Below are 19,384 nucleotides of genomic sequence, written 5' to 3'. Positions count from 1 at the left end.
GAGAGAGTGGGGGGTACATCACATGGTCTGTTGCAGTGCAGGGCTGTTATATTCTGTCATTAAAAACATTAACTCCTGAAATGCCTTAATATAAACCCTCTCCTACACACACACACACACACACACACACACACACACACTCAAATTTAATAGCTTTAATTAGCCGGGCATGCATCCGGTCTTGTAATTAGCTAATAACAGCAACATGGATGTGGTTAATTAGTGGTAGGAGGTGCTTGTGAATTAGAAAAGCCACTGACACCATTACTGGACCTGCTGCAGAAATAACAGAGTTACACCACTGCTAGCTGAATGCACATAAACAAAATGATGTTTTCTTTTTAAAATCAAAAGGTAGGTACATCAGTGGTCTTGTACAGTTTTTGAAGTCTGTCTTGTTAATTGCCTTTAAAGGAACATTACATCATTTTCTTTTAATCTCTCATTACACATGAAAAGGAACGGATTATCTGAAGGGCTTGTCATCTTTCTTCTCTTTTCTTTCGCTTCTCTTCATCCTCCTCTCTCAACCCTCCTCATCCTCCACTTAATTGGTGCCCCATCAACCCGTTAATCAAATTACTTCTGAACCAAAATTGACAGTTTTCATTAATTATAAAGGATTATTCTAATTGCAATTCAAATTTATTCATTTACAACAGACGGCGCTCAGTAATATTTCAGTGAATTAGCATATTAAATGGAGTGGTTCCTACATTAGTTATGGTAATGCATGCATATTTCCTTATTTGGACTGGGTGAGCCATATGTGTGCCACACGAGCAGTTTATGTATGTGTGTGTGTGTGTGTTTGTGTGTGCGCGCACAGGTGAGAAACCTAGACAGCGTTTAATTTGCTTGACAAACGTAGCGGGAGTTAAATCCCCAAACCAGCCCCATGCATCTCCATCTCCTCTTTTTTCTCCTTTTACCCCTCTCTGTGTCCTCCGTTTCTTCTCACCTCGTCTTTTTTCCTCATCCTTCCCACTGATTGCCTCTTAGGTTTGCTTAGGCCACGGATCAACCTTTGAGTTGTTATCATGCTATTGAGTTTTTGTGGAAAAAACGTGACTTTTTTGGCAATGACTGAAAGAAAATTATATATCAGTCATCACTTCTCTGTTTCAGTCAAGATCGAGATCTAATTAAGAGCTACCTTTGAGCAAAGTTTTGAGGCCCAAATGCACTGAAAGCATTTTGAAGTACACCAACTGTTTTAAATGGCTGAATATTCACCGAAACTGCCTTGACGCCTCCTCCAAACATGTTTCAGTTGTGGAGTAAGTAAGACTAGCAATTTTTGCATTTATTTTGTTTGGGTCTACACCAATCCAGTGTACAAATCTGTTTTATCCTCTGCCTCAGAGACTCAGGGAGAAAGTGTAAAAGACGCCAGATGGAAAAAGTGTAAAGCTGAAACAGTTTGTAGCAGTTAATGTTTAAGCAGGCAGCTTGAGTGCATAGTGGATGTCCAGATCAGACCAGAGAAGAAGAACTAGTAAGTGTTTCTAAATATTTCATTCCACCAGGATGTTAGGAAAACATAAGACATCATCCCTTTAAATAGACAAGATATCAGAGTGTAGCATACACACGATCCCCCTAGTGTAATGCACACATGCATGCACAAGGATGCAGCACGTAAATACACCGAAGCACAGGATGCTACACTGTACACTGTACATTTTGTTTGCATATAATTTTCTCTTCTTGAGAACGTTGGATCCCCTGACAGTATCAGTCCTTTGTCATTGCCTTCCAAAATGACCTATACTAAATAGACAAAGGTATTGGGACACCTGACCATTACACCAACGGGACTTCAGTGACATTGCATTCTTAATACACTGACAGCTTTGCAGACTTTCTACAAGATTTTGGAGTGTTTCTATAAGAATTTTTCTCCATTCGTGCAGCAGAGCCAGCAGAGACACTGATGCTGAACCAAAAGGCCTGGCTCACAATCTCCATTCCAGTTCATCCCAAAGGTGTTGGATGGGGTTGAGGTCAGGGCTCTGTGTGGGCCAGTCAAGTTCTTCCACACCAAACTCATCCAACCATGTCTTTATGGACTTTACTTTGTGCACTGCTGCACAGTCATGCTGGAATAGAAAAGGGCCTTCTCCAAACTGTTGGAAGCATAGCATTGTCCAAAATGTCTTGGTATGCTGAAGCACCAGGATTTCTCTTCAGTGGAAGTCAGGGGCCGAGCCCAACCCCTGACAAACAGCCTCATAAAGAGGTGTGTCTGGATACTTTTGTCTAGATAGTGTATATGACCTTCCCAAAAATGCCTAACTTGAGTGTTTCTGATGTGTCATTTATAAGATTTGTTTTGGTTTAGGCTAATAGCCGAGGCTGGGAGAAGACTGTGGTCACGGTTACCTGAGACCCGCACTGACTGAAGATGATGTGAACAGTCCACTTCATGAAACCTTTGCTCCTGAGGAACTTATGAGTTATCATTTGCCTCATCCCAGGAGGTCATGGTCAGAAAAGTATTTTATCAAACAACCAATGAGACAAGAAAGAAAGAGGCAGACATCACACACATCACCTGTGGAGAAGAGCTTTAAAAATGCTTTTCTCAATCAGCGTCATTACAAGTGAGAAGTTCTCTTTGTGTGTGTGCAGGTTTGTGTATGAGTGAGCAAGAGATGCAGCTGTGTGTGTGCGGTGTGTTTGAGTGAGTGAGTGACTGATGGAGAGAGGAGAGAGAGGTTCCTGTCAATATCACTTCCTTCATCACCCTTTCACCCCACACCCCCACCATGAATTATTTGTAAGGAAGGCACACACACACACACACACACACATAAGAGCCCTCTAGTTTACTGGCACTGTTGCCTTGTTACCACCAACAAGACTGTGTGAGTTTGAGTATGTGTGTGTATTTGTGAGGACCGTTTTGTGTGTATGTCTGTGCAAGTGTTCAGTAGTGTTGATAAAAACTGCATGTGTGTGTGTGTGAGCAGCAGGGAGAAGTAAAAAGGACAGAGTCTGAGCTTTAGATCGATTTGAGGTAAGCTGTGCATGTTCGTGTGTGTGTGTGCGTCTGTGTGTGTGTGTGTGTGTGTGTGTGTGTGTGTGTGTGTGTGTGTGTGTGTGTGTACATGTTTGGCCTAGAGCTAGCGATCTTTTAGCTGCTCACCCTTCACTCACTTCCTCCATGCCTCCTCCCTCTCTCCCCTGTCCCTTCTTCCACTTCTTCTCTCCCCCTCCCAAATCAATCGCTCTCATCTATAATTCAACAGTTTGCCTTCAGCCTTTAAAATATACACCATAGTAACCTCCTCCCTTGCTTGAAGTCCGTCTAGCCCCTCATGTTTGCCCTCACCTCCTCTCTTCTCCCTCGTTTCTTTGCCTCCTTTGCGTAAGACCTCTGACAATATTTGTGTTGAAGGCAATCATGTTGTAATTTAATCTCATCATGGATCCAAACTGGCATCGTGGTGCCTGATTCGTGCCGTGGTTCAGTAATCCCTTCATCTGTGTACAACTGAGATGAGACGAGGCTGTAATATAGTTGCACACAACTGCATTTAAAGTCTTGTATAAAAATGGTTGGTTTGCCTATCTCTTAGGCAAACCAACCATTGTTGGTTACAACCTGCCCAATCATTCAAAACTACAAAATAAGGCCCTGTTTGTATTTTTTAAATTATTATTCTTGTTATATTATTCTACTATTGTTGTAGTAAAATGGTTATCTTCTTCATTTTCACCAAGTGAAGTTACCTTACAAAATATATTTGCCCCAATTTTCAACTCCTGAACATCAGTATATTGATATTTAACACACAAACACAGCTTTTTCTGTAAACGTTAGTGATCCTTCAGGCTATACGGTTGCTGTTGGTGGCCCTGTAGATAATGACTGTCTGCTGTGCTGCCTTGTCACAAACTGATGACACCAGTGTCATGTAACAATGATGTGATGAAACTTGTACAGGTCCATACCTGTGCTGAACAAGTTCACCGTACAGGTTATTAATACTCAGTTCATCTCAGCCCTGGCAGACAGAACACATCATACAGACTGGCTATCACCACCCTGGCCTGCTCTGTCATTTAAATATGCAGAGATGACAACAATGACAGCATTAATAGTAATGATAGCAATATGAGGCTAAGCCCTCTTCATCATCATCATCATTAGCATATCTCCTGGGAGATGGGATGTGATTGACAGCTAGTTGGGTGGGTTTTTTTGGGAGGGGGGGCTGCAGCTCAGCTATCAATTACCTCTGTGCATATCAACCATCATTATGTAAAATAACTCTGCTCGGCTCGGCTCTACTCAATTCTCTTAAGTCTTGTTCCCTCGCATAACTCTCTTTCCCTCTCCCGTGCATTTCCTCCCTCCCTGCCTCCCCCCCCACTATGCCTTTTTTCTTTCCTTTGCACTTCATTTCCCTCCCGACCACTCCCCCCCCCCCCTTGCTCTTTCTCCAGTGTGTCTAGGTTTCTTAATCTCTCTACTCGTCTTCTGCACTCTCACACTGCTACTTTCAGCATTGCTCGTCCATCGTCTTACCAGGTCCTCCCTTTTTTTTCTTGGACATAACACCATAAAGTTACTTTATACAATAGAAGTTCACTCTCAAGCACAAAAAGACAGATCAGATACACAAGACTCATCTCAGTAATGAGGTGGTTTTGTTGTCCTGGGATCATACTATAACAATCCCAGGACAACAAAACTGAGAGGTTGACATACAATGTGTTTGTAGAGCTCAAAATGGTTGGTTGAATGACATTAATGGGAACAGTTTTGTTCCCGTTAATTTTGTTTTGTTCCCAATTAATTAATAATTGAAATCATTTTCAAGCAAAATTGTCAGTCGTCTTCCTTTTCCTGCTTGTGTCGTGAGGACTGGATGTAAGGTTTCACGTCAGCAGATCGCAGATTTGGAGATTAGTTTGGCTGTGGCAGTTTGAATTTCCAAGTTATGCTAGAAAATCACATATTATCGAACCAAGACTAACATGGGTTTCCAGTTATCTTTCTAAGTAAAATGAATTCGTCTTCTTTGTCAGGTTCCTCCTCATCTCCTTGCTTCTTTCTGTCATTTTCACTTGTAAAAGAGAAATAAAACACTTGACCAGTTTAGAAACTAAAAAAGACCTAAACATACCACACCTCTGGTCTGTAACTCTAAATTTGGTGACAAAAACCACAACAATCTTTAAATCAGACAGATTTAAAGTGTGGGACTGTCCCTGCACTGTGGTTCAAACCCTGTATCAGCAAGCATTATCTCTGCTGAAGTGCTCTTCAACAAGACACTACAAGGGCAAAGAAAAAAAACGAACATTTCCCTCACAGGAAGTGATAGATTATCACTTTATTATTATGATAACAGTCGATTAGAGGGCGTGATAGTATTTCCTATCCCTGTTTTTCCTACTCCATGACTACTCAGATAGCGGGCACAGGGCCCAGAAATGCTATCTGATGTCACCACATTAAACAATAACAAGCGCTCAGTGTAAACAGGAAACAGGAAGTTGATCTCTGACAGATCAACAGACTGAGAGGGAAACTCACACCGCACTTATTAGCTATTTCATATGACAGATTGGAGGGAAAAGCATGTTTAACTTACAGTTTTTTAAACTCTATTCAAATATTTCCTTTGCTGTGTTTACACGCTGTTCACAACCAGGCCTCCTCTTTGTGCAGAATGGTGTTATTTTGTGGAGTGTGCAACCACTAACTGATCAGTTACTGGCAGTTACAATAGGTACACAGGCATTAGCAAGTTGTTTCCCACACACACACACACACACACACACGTAGAGAGCGAGAGAGCGAGATAGTGAAAATCATCAGTCTGTCAGAAAGCTCTGCCAAGAAACTTGGCAAGCAAGTGAAATAAGACATCTAAAGAAAGCAGGGAGACAGCGCAGAGACAGAGGAGGCAGAAGCAGTGAAAGCACTGATCTGTTGTTCGGTTTGTCTGCACTAACTGACTGCTTTCTCCACCTGTCAGCAACAACACACCGTGCATGTATGTGTGTGTGTGTGTGTGTGTGTGTGTGTGTGTGTGTGTGTGTTTTGGAGAGTTTTTTTCTCCTCTTCCTCGGCAGCATCGTTATTCTTGGCTCAGTAGAATTGCAAGTCTTTAGGGAATAAAACGGACACAGACATTCAGTCTTAGACACTCACACTTTTTTTTTTTTTTTCAAACACACACACACACACACACACACACACACACACAGAGCTGGAATTCCCCCGGATGTCACCCTTGCCCCGTTGGCATTGTAACTGTTTAAATGACAGGAGAGTAGTCGAAACAAAACCCCCATAATCCCCTTTCCTCATTCTTTCTTCCGTTTGTTTCTCCTTCACACACTCTCTGTATCCTCCTGCTATTCTCCACTGTCTCTCCCTCTACATCCCAACGCCCTCTCCATCCCCTCTCTCTGTCACTTCCTGTCTCTCTCTTCAGGTCTGTGTTAGTCCTATATATTAAATATTAATGTCAGTTGTGCTCTGAGCCATAATTGCCATCTCAGCCTCTGAATAATGGATGTAACTGTGTCGTTCACTACTATACTATGGTTAACAGGCAAAAAAAAAAAAAAAACAAAACCCAGCATCCAACTGTGGTTTGCTGCATTACCGTGGATTACAGGCTGAATAACACTAGCATCCTAGTGTGGTTGATTACATTACCACAGTGACAACAAGGCTTTAAAAAACGCTAGCATTCAACTGTGGATTCCAACATTATGGGTTATGCTGGCTCAAAAGCTGTAGCATGACACCATACAAGATTATCATGCTTTACAGGCTGAAATAAAGCTAGCACTGCACTGTGGTAAACTGTAATTAGCTGAATGGTTGGGTTTCACTGCTTGACCACAGCAGGAAGCTTTTAGCAAAGTTAGTGACTAGCGGGTGAAGTTGAACAATAGCACCTAAAGAGCCAGGCATTTTTCAGGAGCCAGACAGAGTGAATATTGGACTGACATTCATTAGATGGCCAGAAACACGACCCCAAATCAATGCTAACGTTGTTCTGAGTCTGCTATGTTTGCTAAGGCATTAGCCATGCCATTGTATAAGGTGATAACACAGTATGTCACGGCTGTTACAGATTCAACTAGGTATCGTGTTTTTAATATTTCCATAAGACGTCACATGAATCATCACTTTTAAAAGAAAATAAATACCTTTCCATGAGTAGTGCCTTGAATATACTTTGTTGTGTTATTTTGCATCTTGGGTTACTGTGGTTAATCAATGCGCAAAAATTAGACATGAGAGATTACTTGGTGAGAGGACTAAAAAGACTTCCAATTCCAATCTAATGAGATTTTCTCCACAAATTCTTTTTAAAACCATGCTCCTGTTGCTGTATGTTGCATTGGCCTTTTTCTAAACCACTGACACCATCTAATCTTGAGCAAGTGTTTTTTTTTTTCAGTTTCCCATAACCCCAGTCTTTCCCTAAATGGATTCATGCTGTTGTTTTCATGTGCAGATAGTGTACAAAGTAGTGGACATTAAAAAAAAAACCAAAAAACGGAAATGAGCAGAAGCCAAGGTTTTGCTAAATCATCCAGTGTTGACGACGTGTCTTGCAATCGCCACTTAAACTTAAACAGTCGTTAAGATGCATATACGTGGAACATACTTGTTCCTATTTGAATTTATACAAGTACTATCTAAAAATTATGCCAAAAATAATAATCTCGACAAACATGTGAAAACGATAATCTTCTACTTTAGCCTTCCATCTTTCTTTCTTCCTACTTTGCTTTTGTCCATCCTTATCTTTTACATTTTGCTTTCTACCATTTTTACACTGCCCTGTCCCGAAAGTCTGTGTGTGTGTGTGTGTGTGTGTCACAAAGTCTTTGTGTGTTTGCAGCATACAGGACTGGTGTCGGGTCAGCTCTCTGAGTGTGGTACTCACAGTGTAGCAAAGGTCAACAGCGCTGTTATCACTTGAACATGATCGGGTGCCAGAGAAAGGTGGGGGGGAGGAGACTGTTCCCCTCCCCCACAGTCATTCAGACTCTTATAATTGCCCAGTTTAATTGGAGGCCTCTTAACGACCAGTGACTGGACCAGCCAATCAATTCACACACGGTGCCTGAGTGTGTGTGTGTGTGTGTGTGTAGCTGCGGGGCCTTTTTTGTTGCAGAGTTGATTAGGCCAGATGGGGTCAAGTGATGGGGGAAGAGGAACGCATACATACTGCATTAAAATGTAGAATATGTTCTGATGGAAATCAATGAGAGAAAAACGCTTTTACAGGAAATAGATCGAGCAGTATACAGAAATATGAAAAATAATGAGATATCATCAGATCTCTAATGAGATAAGCCAATGAGTGAAATGGTTTGGTTTGTGAATACACTGAGAGCTGGGAATTAATATTCAAGTGATGGGTTGGATGAGACTGTGCTGATTATTTTGGTGATGTTTTAAGTCACTCTTACCTTTATCAGCAGCATTAGAGGTGGTAGACTTTTTCTTACACCTTTGTTGCAGAAATAGTTTAACAGCGACCACGATGGAGAGGTGGAAAGTGAAGAGGTCTTTTTTAGCACTGAGCTTAATGAAACTCTTTGAAGCTGTGGGCCACTAAAAGCATCTTAGGTGACGGTTTTGATGAACAGATGTCTGTATGGTTGGTATCTTCTGTTCAAATGACTACAAGATGAATCTTTTTGTGGTTGGTGGCAGCAGTGAGCTGCAATGTGCCAGTGAAAGAGAAACAGATGAAGCCTCCAACCTGATGTGAACAATGCAGGTTTGAAAACGAATTGAAGAATCTTCTGATACTGATACCTCAACTCAAGGTATCTGCAGGTGCTAAGTATTAGTCTTCCCAAATTTTATATTCGTACACCACACTGTGTGAGTGTGTTTTGACTCATCAACTCTCTGTTTCTGAGTTTCCTTTTCTTTATACTTCTGCTTCAGCTAGATATGTATCAGATATATAACTGCACCTGAACCCGCTAAAAACAATAAAAAGCTTAAAATCTATTTTTCAGATTGAGTATTTTGACATTTTGTTCTCAGGTGTATATTATTTTTCTCAAACTAGATTTTTAAATGCAGGATATTTTTTGGGAGAGGGGTTTTAAAAGGTGTGAACACTTGTTCCACCTCTGCTGAAGTCTTTTCACATTTCAGGCAGAGGAGTGTGTGAGCCTCCCAGCCTCCTCCTTTATACAAAGACGTACAGCGGAGGGTCAGCTGAGGTGGCCATGTTAACGCTATGCTAGTGTTGTGAGAAGGACTAGACAGTGTGAGGTCAGCAGGGGTCACCGTGGCTGTCCTCCGCTGTGATAGGCTGTCACCCAGGGGTGAGGGGTCAACATAATTAGGCATGCAGAATCCCAGCGCCGGTGTTCTAACGAAGCCTGAGCTTGTTAGAGTTAGAGTTTTACACTCAGACCTGCCACTGGTCTGTGCTGCACCGTCTCACACACACATACACTCACATGCCGAATACATGTTTGCACACACACACACACACACACACACACACACACACACACACAAGCTCACACCTCTGCTTTGTTCGGGTGGTCCAGTACAAGGGCTGTCATCTCCCGAACAGTGGAACACCAGGCTCTGCCACAAGGGATTGGAGGTGATACTTGTGAAAAGTTCAGATTTAAGTACTGTATGTAGTTTAGATGGGGGGGGGGGGGGGGGGGGGGGGGTTGTACTTCAGTTTTTGTGGAACTTGTAATTTTACATTTTGGTTGCAGCAGAGAGAGTGCAAAACAGAGCTGTGTACCAATAAATAATGCAACTGAAAGAGGGAGAAAGACATGGAAAATGTTTATATGTAGAGCGCAAGGTACTGTAGAGAAAATATTGCCTTGGATGTGAGGCTGTGCAAAGGTGCTGCTTTTATTGAGCTGTAACACACACACACACACAGATGTAATAAACACAAATGTGGATGCAAGCATGAACGTGCAAGTGTGTGTTATTGTGTGAGTGGGACTCGTTGGCTCTGCCAGACTGGCCAGCTGGCTCACACCAAAACACAACCTGGATGTGTTTGTTAGCTGTTGACGGCCATCTGTGTGTTTGATTTACTCTGTAATATAGATTCATGACATATGGTCCCATTTCAAACACCCAAAGTCAACAGAGTTCCCCCTTTTTTAATGGTTTGACATCAGGATTAGGAGAACACCTCTACAAGATTTTTACAATCTGCCTTTTCACATGTTAATAGTTATTTTGAAACAGTTTCTGAATCTGAACAAGAACTTTTGAGCTTGAGCCATCTTCAAAATAGCAGTAGACCTTTGCACAGTGCTAAACTAAAGAAATAACTGAGGTTGAAGGTCAAGTCTTTGGAAGTTTGCATTCACAGCACTATGAAACTGAAGGTCAAACTTGAGATGTTCTCAAACTTTCACTGGCTCACAGTCGCATATTATACAAACACCAGTTCTGCTTGAGTGTGGTGCTTTATTTGCCTTCTTGTGTTTTCAGCCAACACCTTCATGTGGCATTTCAAAGCAGCCTCAGTTGGTGTGGATTTAAGAACAAAAAAACGCTCCACAAGGAAATTCATTTTGGCATTCCAACAGTATGAAATATTTATTTCTCTATCTGTAGTTGGGGGTTCTCTTTCTACTGTTTGTTGGAGACCGAGCTGGAGTTCACATATCCTGAAGGAAAGCAATCTCTGGTCTAATGTTTAACTGTTAACCTCAAATATTGCCTGTCCTCTCTGTCTCTACAGATTCTTCCTCAAGTTTTTCCTCAAGTGCAACCAGAACTGTCTAAAAAATGCAGGAAACCCACGGGACATGAGGAGGTTCCAGGTAGAAGCCACCTCTATTTTGTCTTGTGTTTGCATGTGCTTCTCTCTCTCACACTCAAGCTGTCTGCATCTCTTTCCTTTCCCCCCATGTGCTCTCCGGACATAACATGTAATAATACACATAACTTTGTGGTTGTTGTAACGCATAAACACAGGAATGTATGTGTGAGTGTTTCTGTGTAAGTAAATAAGCTATCAACACCTTTACAGGAAACATGAGTTCCTCACCCTGACCAGTCAGAACATAAATATATATACAGTGCCTGGTGTCAGTAAGAAGAGAAGAAAGAACGAAAGAAAGAAAGATAGAAAGAAAGAAAGATAGATTTAAGGCAGGGCCGTCTTTATTATTTCCTTATCTTCACAGCCACAACACAACCAGGAAGACACCACTTGACTCTGAGTGGAGACACCGGACGGCCAGAAGATACTGATAGATTTATTACTGTGGTGCAAGTGTGTGTGTGTGTGTATTTCAGCTAGTGTGCTCAAACATACATGTTTGTTACATGTGTGAGGCGTATGTGTGAGTGCGTATGCGTCAGATAGGGCACACGGAGAGTCATACAGTAGCGAGAGTGTGACAGTATCAGCGCCTCTAATTGTGCAGCTCTATTGTAGTGGAACCAGAGAAGACAGCTCTGTTTCCCTGGGAGATAATTAAGGGCTGGACCCATCAGGAACTATTGAACAGAGGAGGATAGACACCACACACACGCACACTCATGCACACACACACTGTATAGCCACAGGGACTCAGTGTGTGATGGTAATAGCAGTGATAACGGGTTACATTTAAAAAGCTTTTCACAGTTTCACGCTTTTAATTCTGCCTTCCAATGATCTCTAGACCCCCCAACTTTGTAATTTCTCACTTTTTTCTTTCGCTTTGCTCTCTTTGTCCCTACTCCTCTCCCCCCTTTTCCTCCCCTTATACCTCCTGTACCACCCAACTTTCTCCTCTTTTATCTCATCACTGTCTTGTCCCTCCTCCCGTCTATCCGTCTGCCCCTCCCACCCCCCATCCTGGCCCGTGCGACACCCCAGGTGGTGGTATCGACTACGGTGAGCGTGGAGGGCCACGTCCTGTCAGTCTCTGACAACATGTTCGTCCACAACAACTCCAAACACGGCCGACGAGCCCGCAGACTCGACCCTGTGGAAGGAACGCCGTCTTACCTAGAACACGGTAACACAAGAGTGTGTGTGTGTGTGTGTGTGTGAATCTGTGTGAGCGTAAGCAGCATGGCCACCAGATGGTTGATGGTTTAATCCTATCAGGTGATTCCTGCCCCTCCATCTGGCTAATCCAACCCACTACACACACGCATACACTCGTGCACACACAAAAAGCATGGTGTGATACTCTGTGTGTGTGTGTGTGTGTGTGTGTGTTGCTAATATCATTACGCTTCTCCTTCATAAATAAGCCCATAGATGTTTTTGTGATTCAGATGAATGCTGATAATCACACACACACTTTCAGGAGAGTTGGGGGGTTTTTTGACAGCAGAGCTTTCATTGTTGTGATATGGGATTGGATTTGAGCTCCCACAATAATGAAATGACATAAAGCTGACTGGATTCATTCTGTTTTTAGAGTATTATGGTACATACTGAACCTTCTGTGTGTTTTAATCCATGTCATATCATTAGTTTTAAACCAAGTAGTAAATAAATAGTAGGGGTTTGTTCAAATGATGGCTCAGTATCACATTGCTTTTAAAATTAATAAGAAATAAAAAGTATTTTGAAAGAAGGCAATAGATAAAGTGACTTGAGCAGGTCATCTTAGTCCGACGACTTGTGAAGTTCTTTTATTGTTGCGTTTGTTCCTAAATGTTAAACAGAACTTAACACTGAGGTTCACTGACAGTGTTTCAGCTGCATCTCACAGTGTAAGGAAACAGCAGAGATGATGTTTGAATTTTGGTCAAATAATGTGAAATGTGTTCTTTCTTTGATGTCAGTACACGTTCAATGTCTAAAATTTCTCAAAAACCGAAGGAAAAAAAATGACGGTTTTAAAGTGAAAAGTAACAAAGACAAAAAGCGATCTAAAACCTCAGCACATATTTGTTTGGTTTATCCTGTCGTTGCACTCAGTAGAACACCTCATAAGGAGAACCCTCACGACTCAAGGACCATTTGGACTCTTTGGTCTGTGAGTCGGCAGTGTATTCTGTGTTTTAACGTTGTGTGCTGATTTGGGCCATGGCCAGAAGCTGAGTGTTGCATGAAGATATATGAGGTGCAGATGCAACAGGGATGAAAAGGCTTCAAGCCAGATTTCCCTCCCTGTTTAGAGACCGATTGGTCTTTAATGGAAACAAATGTTTTGCTCCAATCATGACTTGTCAAGTCATATACTGCAGTCAATACTGTATGTTTCAGTCCACAACTGCTTCATTTTAGATGCATCTCAAATCTTTAAATATTTGTTTTACTCTCAGCCACTATAATCCTCCTCTCCTCCCTGCAGGAGCACCTCCCTGCATCAAAGCCATCAGTCCCAGTGAGGGGTGGACTACGGGGGGCGCCACTGTCATCATCATAGGGGACAACTTCTTCGATGGTCTCCAAGTCATCTTTGGTACCATGCTGGTCTGGAGCGAGGTCAGTTTGCCAACAATCAACATCCTGTCTTGATGTTGTTTCAACCCGTCAGTGGTGTGTTTTTGCCCCCCGACCGTTGGACGTAATTCAATATGAAAACATACTTTCCCTCATGGTCGGGGCTCTTAACTGTGTGCGATCATGTGAATGTTTGTGTGTGTGTGTGTGTTAATGTTTGTCTAAATGAGGTTTGCCTCTTTAATGAGTCCCCACCAACGAGCGGCCCGGCCCTTCTCTACCTTCCTCACGCACACTCCCTCTGTCTCTTTCTCTCTGGAATACTGATCAAATCAGCAGATTTTGATAGCCATCGGCTTTATGCTCACACACACACACACACACACACACACACACACACACACTCAGAAGCACAGCTCACTATCGGACTTTTCCCCAGTGCAACTCTTCTACAGAATGTTTATTTGTCTTCTGACTCCACTCACCGTGTGCGCCGAGCGACTGTGGCTCCTTTCCAACAACAACACCGTGTGTGTGTGTGTGTGTGTGTGTGTGTGTGTGTGTGTGTGTGTGTACATGCTGGCATACATGGATGAGTGTGAGTGTGTGTGTTAAGAGCTGAGGGGTTTGTTTACCGTGTTGAGAGCCACACTTAAACACACTAACATGTGTACAGAGTCTCAGTTCAGTTCAAACTGACTCAGCTCTCAGGCGTTCCTCAGACTGGCTTCGAATAGATTTTTGGCCAACCAAATGTTTCATTTGTACTCAACCTGATTATTGATTCTGAAGTGAGAAAACACATTTTGAAAAATGTGTTGGTAGAAAGTGATTGCACGTTTGCCAAGTTCTGTTTGTCTGTGTCTGTCCCTCCAACCTGCTGAGTTTTCACCCAAAAAAAAAATCAGGCCAAATCATAAAAAACTATTTTTGAATACTAGAAAAACTCACGTACAGCTCAATACATTGATTTGTTTTCACCTGGTATGTAATTCCAGTGAGACTAAAAGACACTGCTGAAAGTCAAAAGTCCAAACTCAAAATAAATTATAACATTATGTGTCTGTAAACAGGATTTCAGTAAAAACATCCATAGACAAGATTTCAAAAGTCCTCTCCATTGGATAGATCCAATGGAAACTGTGTTTGCTGCAAACATCAAATTCACATTCGGGGCCTGTAATCAAATTGATGCAAAAAATGCCAAATCCAAATGTAAACAAAGCTCAGTTTGAGATGCCTTTCACCACATTAACAAATGCAAATGCAATACATCTCCAGCCCACAAACTAAAATAAACCTTCAAGAGGAGCTCCAGCAAGAAAGCTCTTGCAAAACATGGTCAAACAATAAGAAGCAGTAATGTATGAAAACTGGATCCAGGGTCAGATTTACAAAACAATTCTTTGGTTGTTTGCTGCAGATTTGTTTTAATGCATGAAGTAAACACCATAATGCAGCTAAACCAAATCAAGACTGTCTGTTGGCAGAGAAACTCTAAAAGTTATTTCAGTGATTGTAGTGATTTTGTAACTGACCAAACACCAGTCGCCAGTTGTCCTGATACAGAAAGTGCTTTGTCCCGATCAGGTGATGTGTTCTTGTTTACTGACTCTCGCTCCACCCTCTTTTCCTTCCTCCTCCAGTTGATTACGCCGCATGCTATCCGGGTGCAGACGCCTCCCAGGCACATCCCCGGGGTCGTAGAGGTCACTCTGTCTTACAAGTCCAAACAGTTCTGCAAAGGCACACCGGGAAGGTTCATATACACAGGTAGGTCGACACACATACGAACACACATGTACATGCTCTCCATCGTGTGATTTTTCTGGAGTGTACGCTTAGTTTTTGTTTTTCCATAAACGTGTGCTTGTTGTCCTTTGCGTGTGCGCAACTGTGCCTGCATGTGCGTGTATTTGTGTGTGTGTGTGTGTGTGTGTGTGTGAATAGGGTCTAAGAGTTGCAGTTCACTCTCGGGCCAGACAGTGTTGAACTAATGACTGTAGATTAGTCAACGTTAACGACCCACACTCGTTACAATGTTGCCATAATCAGAGGCTCGTTAAAACCAGCTACAATTAAACAGTCTGCTCCTTACAGCCCTCCATACTGAAACTATTAGTGAAATCATCCAGAACACCCAGTTTACAAACACACTCACACACACACACACACACACACACACACATTAACCACTCGCACACACACACACACACGATGTTGGAAAAACGGTGTGTGGTTTTCTGACTGGATTTTTGTCTGTGAATGAGCGTTTTCCTGCTATGTCCAGTGGAGGAGGAGAGAAGGAAGGAGAAGGCATATGTAAGTATGTCCACGAGAGCGTGTGTGCGTGCGTTTGCTCATTTTGCTCACACATACATGTGGAAATGGATGGAGGTGATGTGATGTCTGGTATTGATCCGCTCAACATGGCTCCATCACACCATAATGATGACGTCATTCACAGAGGGAGACAGAAAAGAAAAACAGCCGCCGGGCAAATTCTTTGGGGGTACGAGACATTTAATGACCAACCAAAGATAAAGATGAGGATTTAAACCTGATCAATGCAGGTAAAATAAAACTGACCAAGCATAAATTGTCAGTTTTAATGTGGCCCTTCAAGTTCAGAAATATCTATTTCTGAAATATTTCCTGTTCCAAATGAAAAATGCTAAAAGAAAGCGGGTGAATTTCAATTAACTCAATGAAATGAACTTGAAAATGGAAAGTCGCAATGGAGAATAAATATGTGAAAATACAATAAAATGCAACAACAACACAAAAGAAAAAGAAAGAAAAGAAGAAAGAGGAAGTCGAGCAGTTTGGCTGACTTGACAAAGAAAATAGCTCGAACAACAGGACTTTATTCAGCAATGTTAAATGAAAGGAAATGAGCTTCACAGAGCAAAATGCAATAAAAGAACATTTAGCGCAAGAAATGAGAGCAACAGCTGTGACTGCAGTGAAACGGAATTCCTTTAAATGACTTGACAAAGTTTGAAAGACAACAACAACAAGACAATTGATTTTATTTTTTATTTGAGCTGTGTTGCATGTCGTCTAGATGTCAGAGGTCAGTAGTTTCTTTGTACATACAAAACTCTGCAGCCCGTGTGCCTCCTACAATGTTCTTCAGTCAAAACATCTTTGGTCCGACCCTGAGGCTAGCCGGCTGGTAATTGGTCCGTCTGATGCCCTGCTGCGTCTCCTATTGGGCGGACATGACCTCCTGTGACCTCGCGATTGGCTGATGGCTTCAACATGTGACCCAGGAAAGGTGATCTGTTGCTGCGGTTGCGTGACCCCGCCTTAAGGTCGACTTCTTTCTGGAAGTCAGTGGTGGAAGGTCGCGGCAGTGAAAGCTGATTGGCTGTTGTGGATTTTTGACACTTTAGCTGTGTTTGCCTCTGGGTGTAAGGACCCAGCAATTAAACAGGCTCATGAGTGCACGCGTACAGAACCGAAAAACGCACAATGTTAACACATGCAAAGCAACACTTGCGTAGGGTCATGTCTTACACAACTCACCACACACACACACACACACACACTTTCAAGGAGAGGAGTTGAAAGTAATTGTAAATCAGAGAGATATGAGGGAAAGATGGTGAGTAGTCTGGTAAACAGATGGTCTACCACACACACACACACACGCACGCACGCACAACAACCGTATACACACACACACACGCACGCACGCACAACAACTGTATACACACACACACACATAAAGTTCTGTATGGCTGCTTCATCAGCCTGATGGGAAAAATTAACATTGTCGACATCACACACTCCTATGAACACACAATGGTACAAAGTGACAATCAGTACATGTTCTCTCTCTCTCTCTCTCTCTCTCTCTCTTACACACACACACACACACACACACAGTCAGACTCACACGTATATATATAGATATGGTTGATTTATTATCGATGCAACTGCATAAGAAAAATCTATAGCTCAGCTGTGGAAAGGAAAGTTGTCGCGAGAGCCAAAAGAGCATCACAATTTGAGACTTTTGTCCCTTTTACAAGCAATTTAACTTTCATTTTGCAGACATGGAAACAGCAAATAAGAGAGACTTAAATACAGACGAAGAGACAGACAGGAGAAAAAGGAAAGAGAGACACATATTAAAAAAAAGAGAGACAGAGACAGAACGGTGGACTTTTAAAACCAGATTGTAAAGTATTGATCCAGTCATAAGTGGATCACACATATACTGATACACACATGTGCATACACACATATACAAACGCACAGAAAGTCACAGAGAGGAGAAGGAGTGGAGAGAGAAAGAGATCTCATCTCATAAGGGGAAGAATGAAGCAATAATTCAGTGGTATTGAACTGCTGGCTGGCCAGAGAATCGATCTCACCACACCTCCTCCTCCTCCTCCTCCTCCTCCTCCCCTTCTCCTTCTTCTTCTACTCTGTCTTTTCACCCTCTCTTTCTCCCTTACCCCCCGCTTTCTCTCTGTTTTCCACAGTTTAAACAGTGCCAAAAGACAACGAGAAAAATGTCACTATTGTTTAATACATGCACATAAGAAATCCGAGACGAACAATATCTCTTTCTTTTCGCCACTTTCCCCCACTTCTTTTCTTCTGTCTCTCTCCTGTTCACATTTTATTGCGAAACAGAGAGTGGAGGGTCTGTCCTCATGAAACTTCTATGAGTATTGATCTGCGGGCAGCTCTGGACTCCGAGAGGAAAAGTGAGGCTGGAGGAGGAGGATGAGTGATGGAGGAATGGATGGATGAAAGTGGCAGAAGGTGTAGCTGAGAAAGGGGGGGGCAGAGCAGAAGAAAGGCGGTGTGAGGGGTGGTGGTTGCAGGAGGGACTCATGCTGAGATGCTTCCATGGGCAGCAGGGTGGCAAAATGAGTGAGATTAACCAGGCTCAAGCTTCACCCACACAAAAAGATCGGCTGAAGCTTTGAGGTAAAATAGAACCTACTGGAAAATAAGAACAATGTAATTAATTTGAAACAAACGCTATATAGACAAAAGCATTGGGCCCCCTGACCATTACGCCAGAATGACATTGCATTCTAAATACACAGACAGCGTTTTAACTATAGCAGCTTCCTTTCTTCTGAAAAGGCTTTCCACAAGGTTTTGGAGTGTTTCTGTGGGAATTTTTGCACATTCATGCAGTTAGAGCATTTATGAGGTCAGACACTGATGTTGGACCAAAAGGCCTGGCTTGCAATCTCTGTTCCAGTTCATCCCAAAAGTGTCCAACAGGTCAGAGCTCAGTGCCGGCCAGTCAAGTTTTTCCACACCAATGTCATCTTAACTGATTTTAATTGAGGCTTGTGTATTTTTAATATACAGCAAGCCACAATACCTTTAAGTGTGTTCATGATCCTCTTCAGCACCATGGACAGCTGACATTAAAGGGCAGGTTCACCTTTCATCAAGTCTGTCTGAAAACAATACGCACATGCCCACGTGTGTATTGTCTCACTCTGAGCGTTGAGGCCTCCCATTAGATTAAAATTAACTTTATAATGCATGTTTGAAAAAATCAAGGACTTTTGTGCCAATCCTTCCATTAGAACTGTTAGCCACTGTACATATGGGCATACGCATATTATCAGAGAGACCTGAAAAAGTGTGAACTCATCCGTTAAGCAGACAGTTGCTCTTTATGTCTACTTTGGAAAACGTGGGTAAAAAGTGAAGAGTACTCATTGATATGCTCCTTGTAAATCAGACTGCTTGTCGTCAGGAAACAGGAGCCGGTCTTGTTGATTAGGCTGGATGGTCAGACGCTGACGAACACTAACTTGGTTAGCCTAACTTCCTAGTGACCAAGCATCCAAACATGTACATCTTTCTGATGAAAAGGCCTGGAAGGTAAACTAAAGGGTGAATTAGTGCTTACAGGTTACATGTTAATGGGATGGCTTTCGGGATGTTTTTTATTTCCATACATACAGTTTTCGGCACATCTCAAAGCAGCACCACTGGGA

The 19,384-nt window shown here is 42.3% G+C and overlaps 1 protein-coding gene across 3 annotated transcripts in view; it reads left to right on the top strand.

The window, feature by feature from the left end:
* Positions 1–19,384, top strand: part of LOC124070355 (transcription factor COE1-A-like) — an 83,489-nt gene that overhangs the window by 44,208 nt on the left and 19,897 nt on the right. For all 3 annotated transcript variants that reach the window (XM_046410192.1, XM_046410193.1, XM_046410191.1), the window contains 4 exons: positions 10,743–10,824; positions 11,871–12,012; positions 13,306–13,439; positions 15,044–15,170. In XM_046410192.1, coding sequence (XP_046266148.1) covers positions 10,743–10,824; positions 11,871–12,012; positions 13,306–13,439; positions 15,044–15,170 — 485 coding nt within the window. The remainder of the gene's footprint in view (positions 1–10,742; positions 10,825–11,870; positions 12,013–13,305; positions 13,440–15,043; positions 15,171–19,384) is intronic.

This window comes from Scatophagus argus, chromosome 14, assembly GCF_020382885.2.
Source record: "Scatophagus argus isolate fScaArg1 chromosome 14, fScaArg1.pri, whole genome shotgun sequence".
NCBI classification, from domain to species: Eukaryota; Metazoa; Chordata; class Actinopteri; family Scatophagidae; genus Scatophagus; species Scatophagus argus.
The sequence above is the reverse complement of the archived record's forward strand: the minus strand, read 5'-3'. Positions and strand labels throughout refer to the sequence as shown.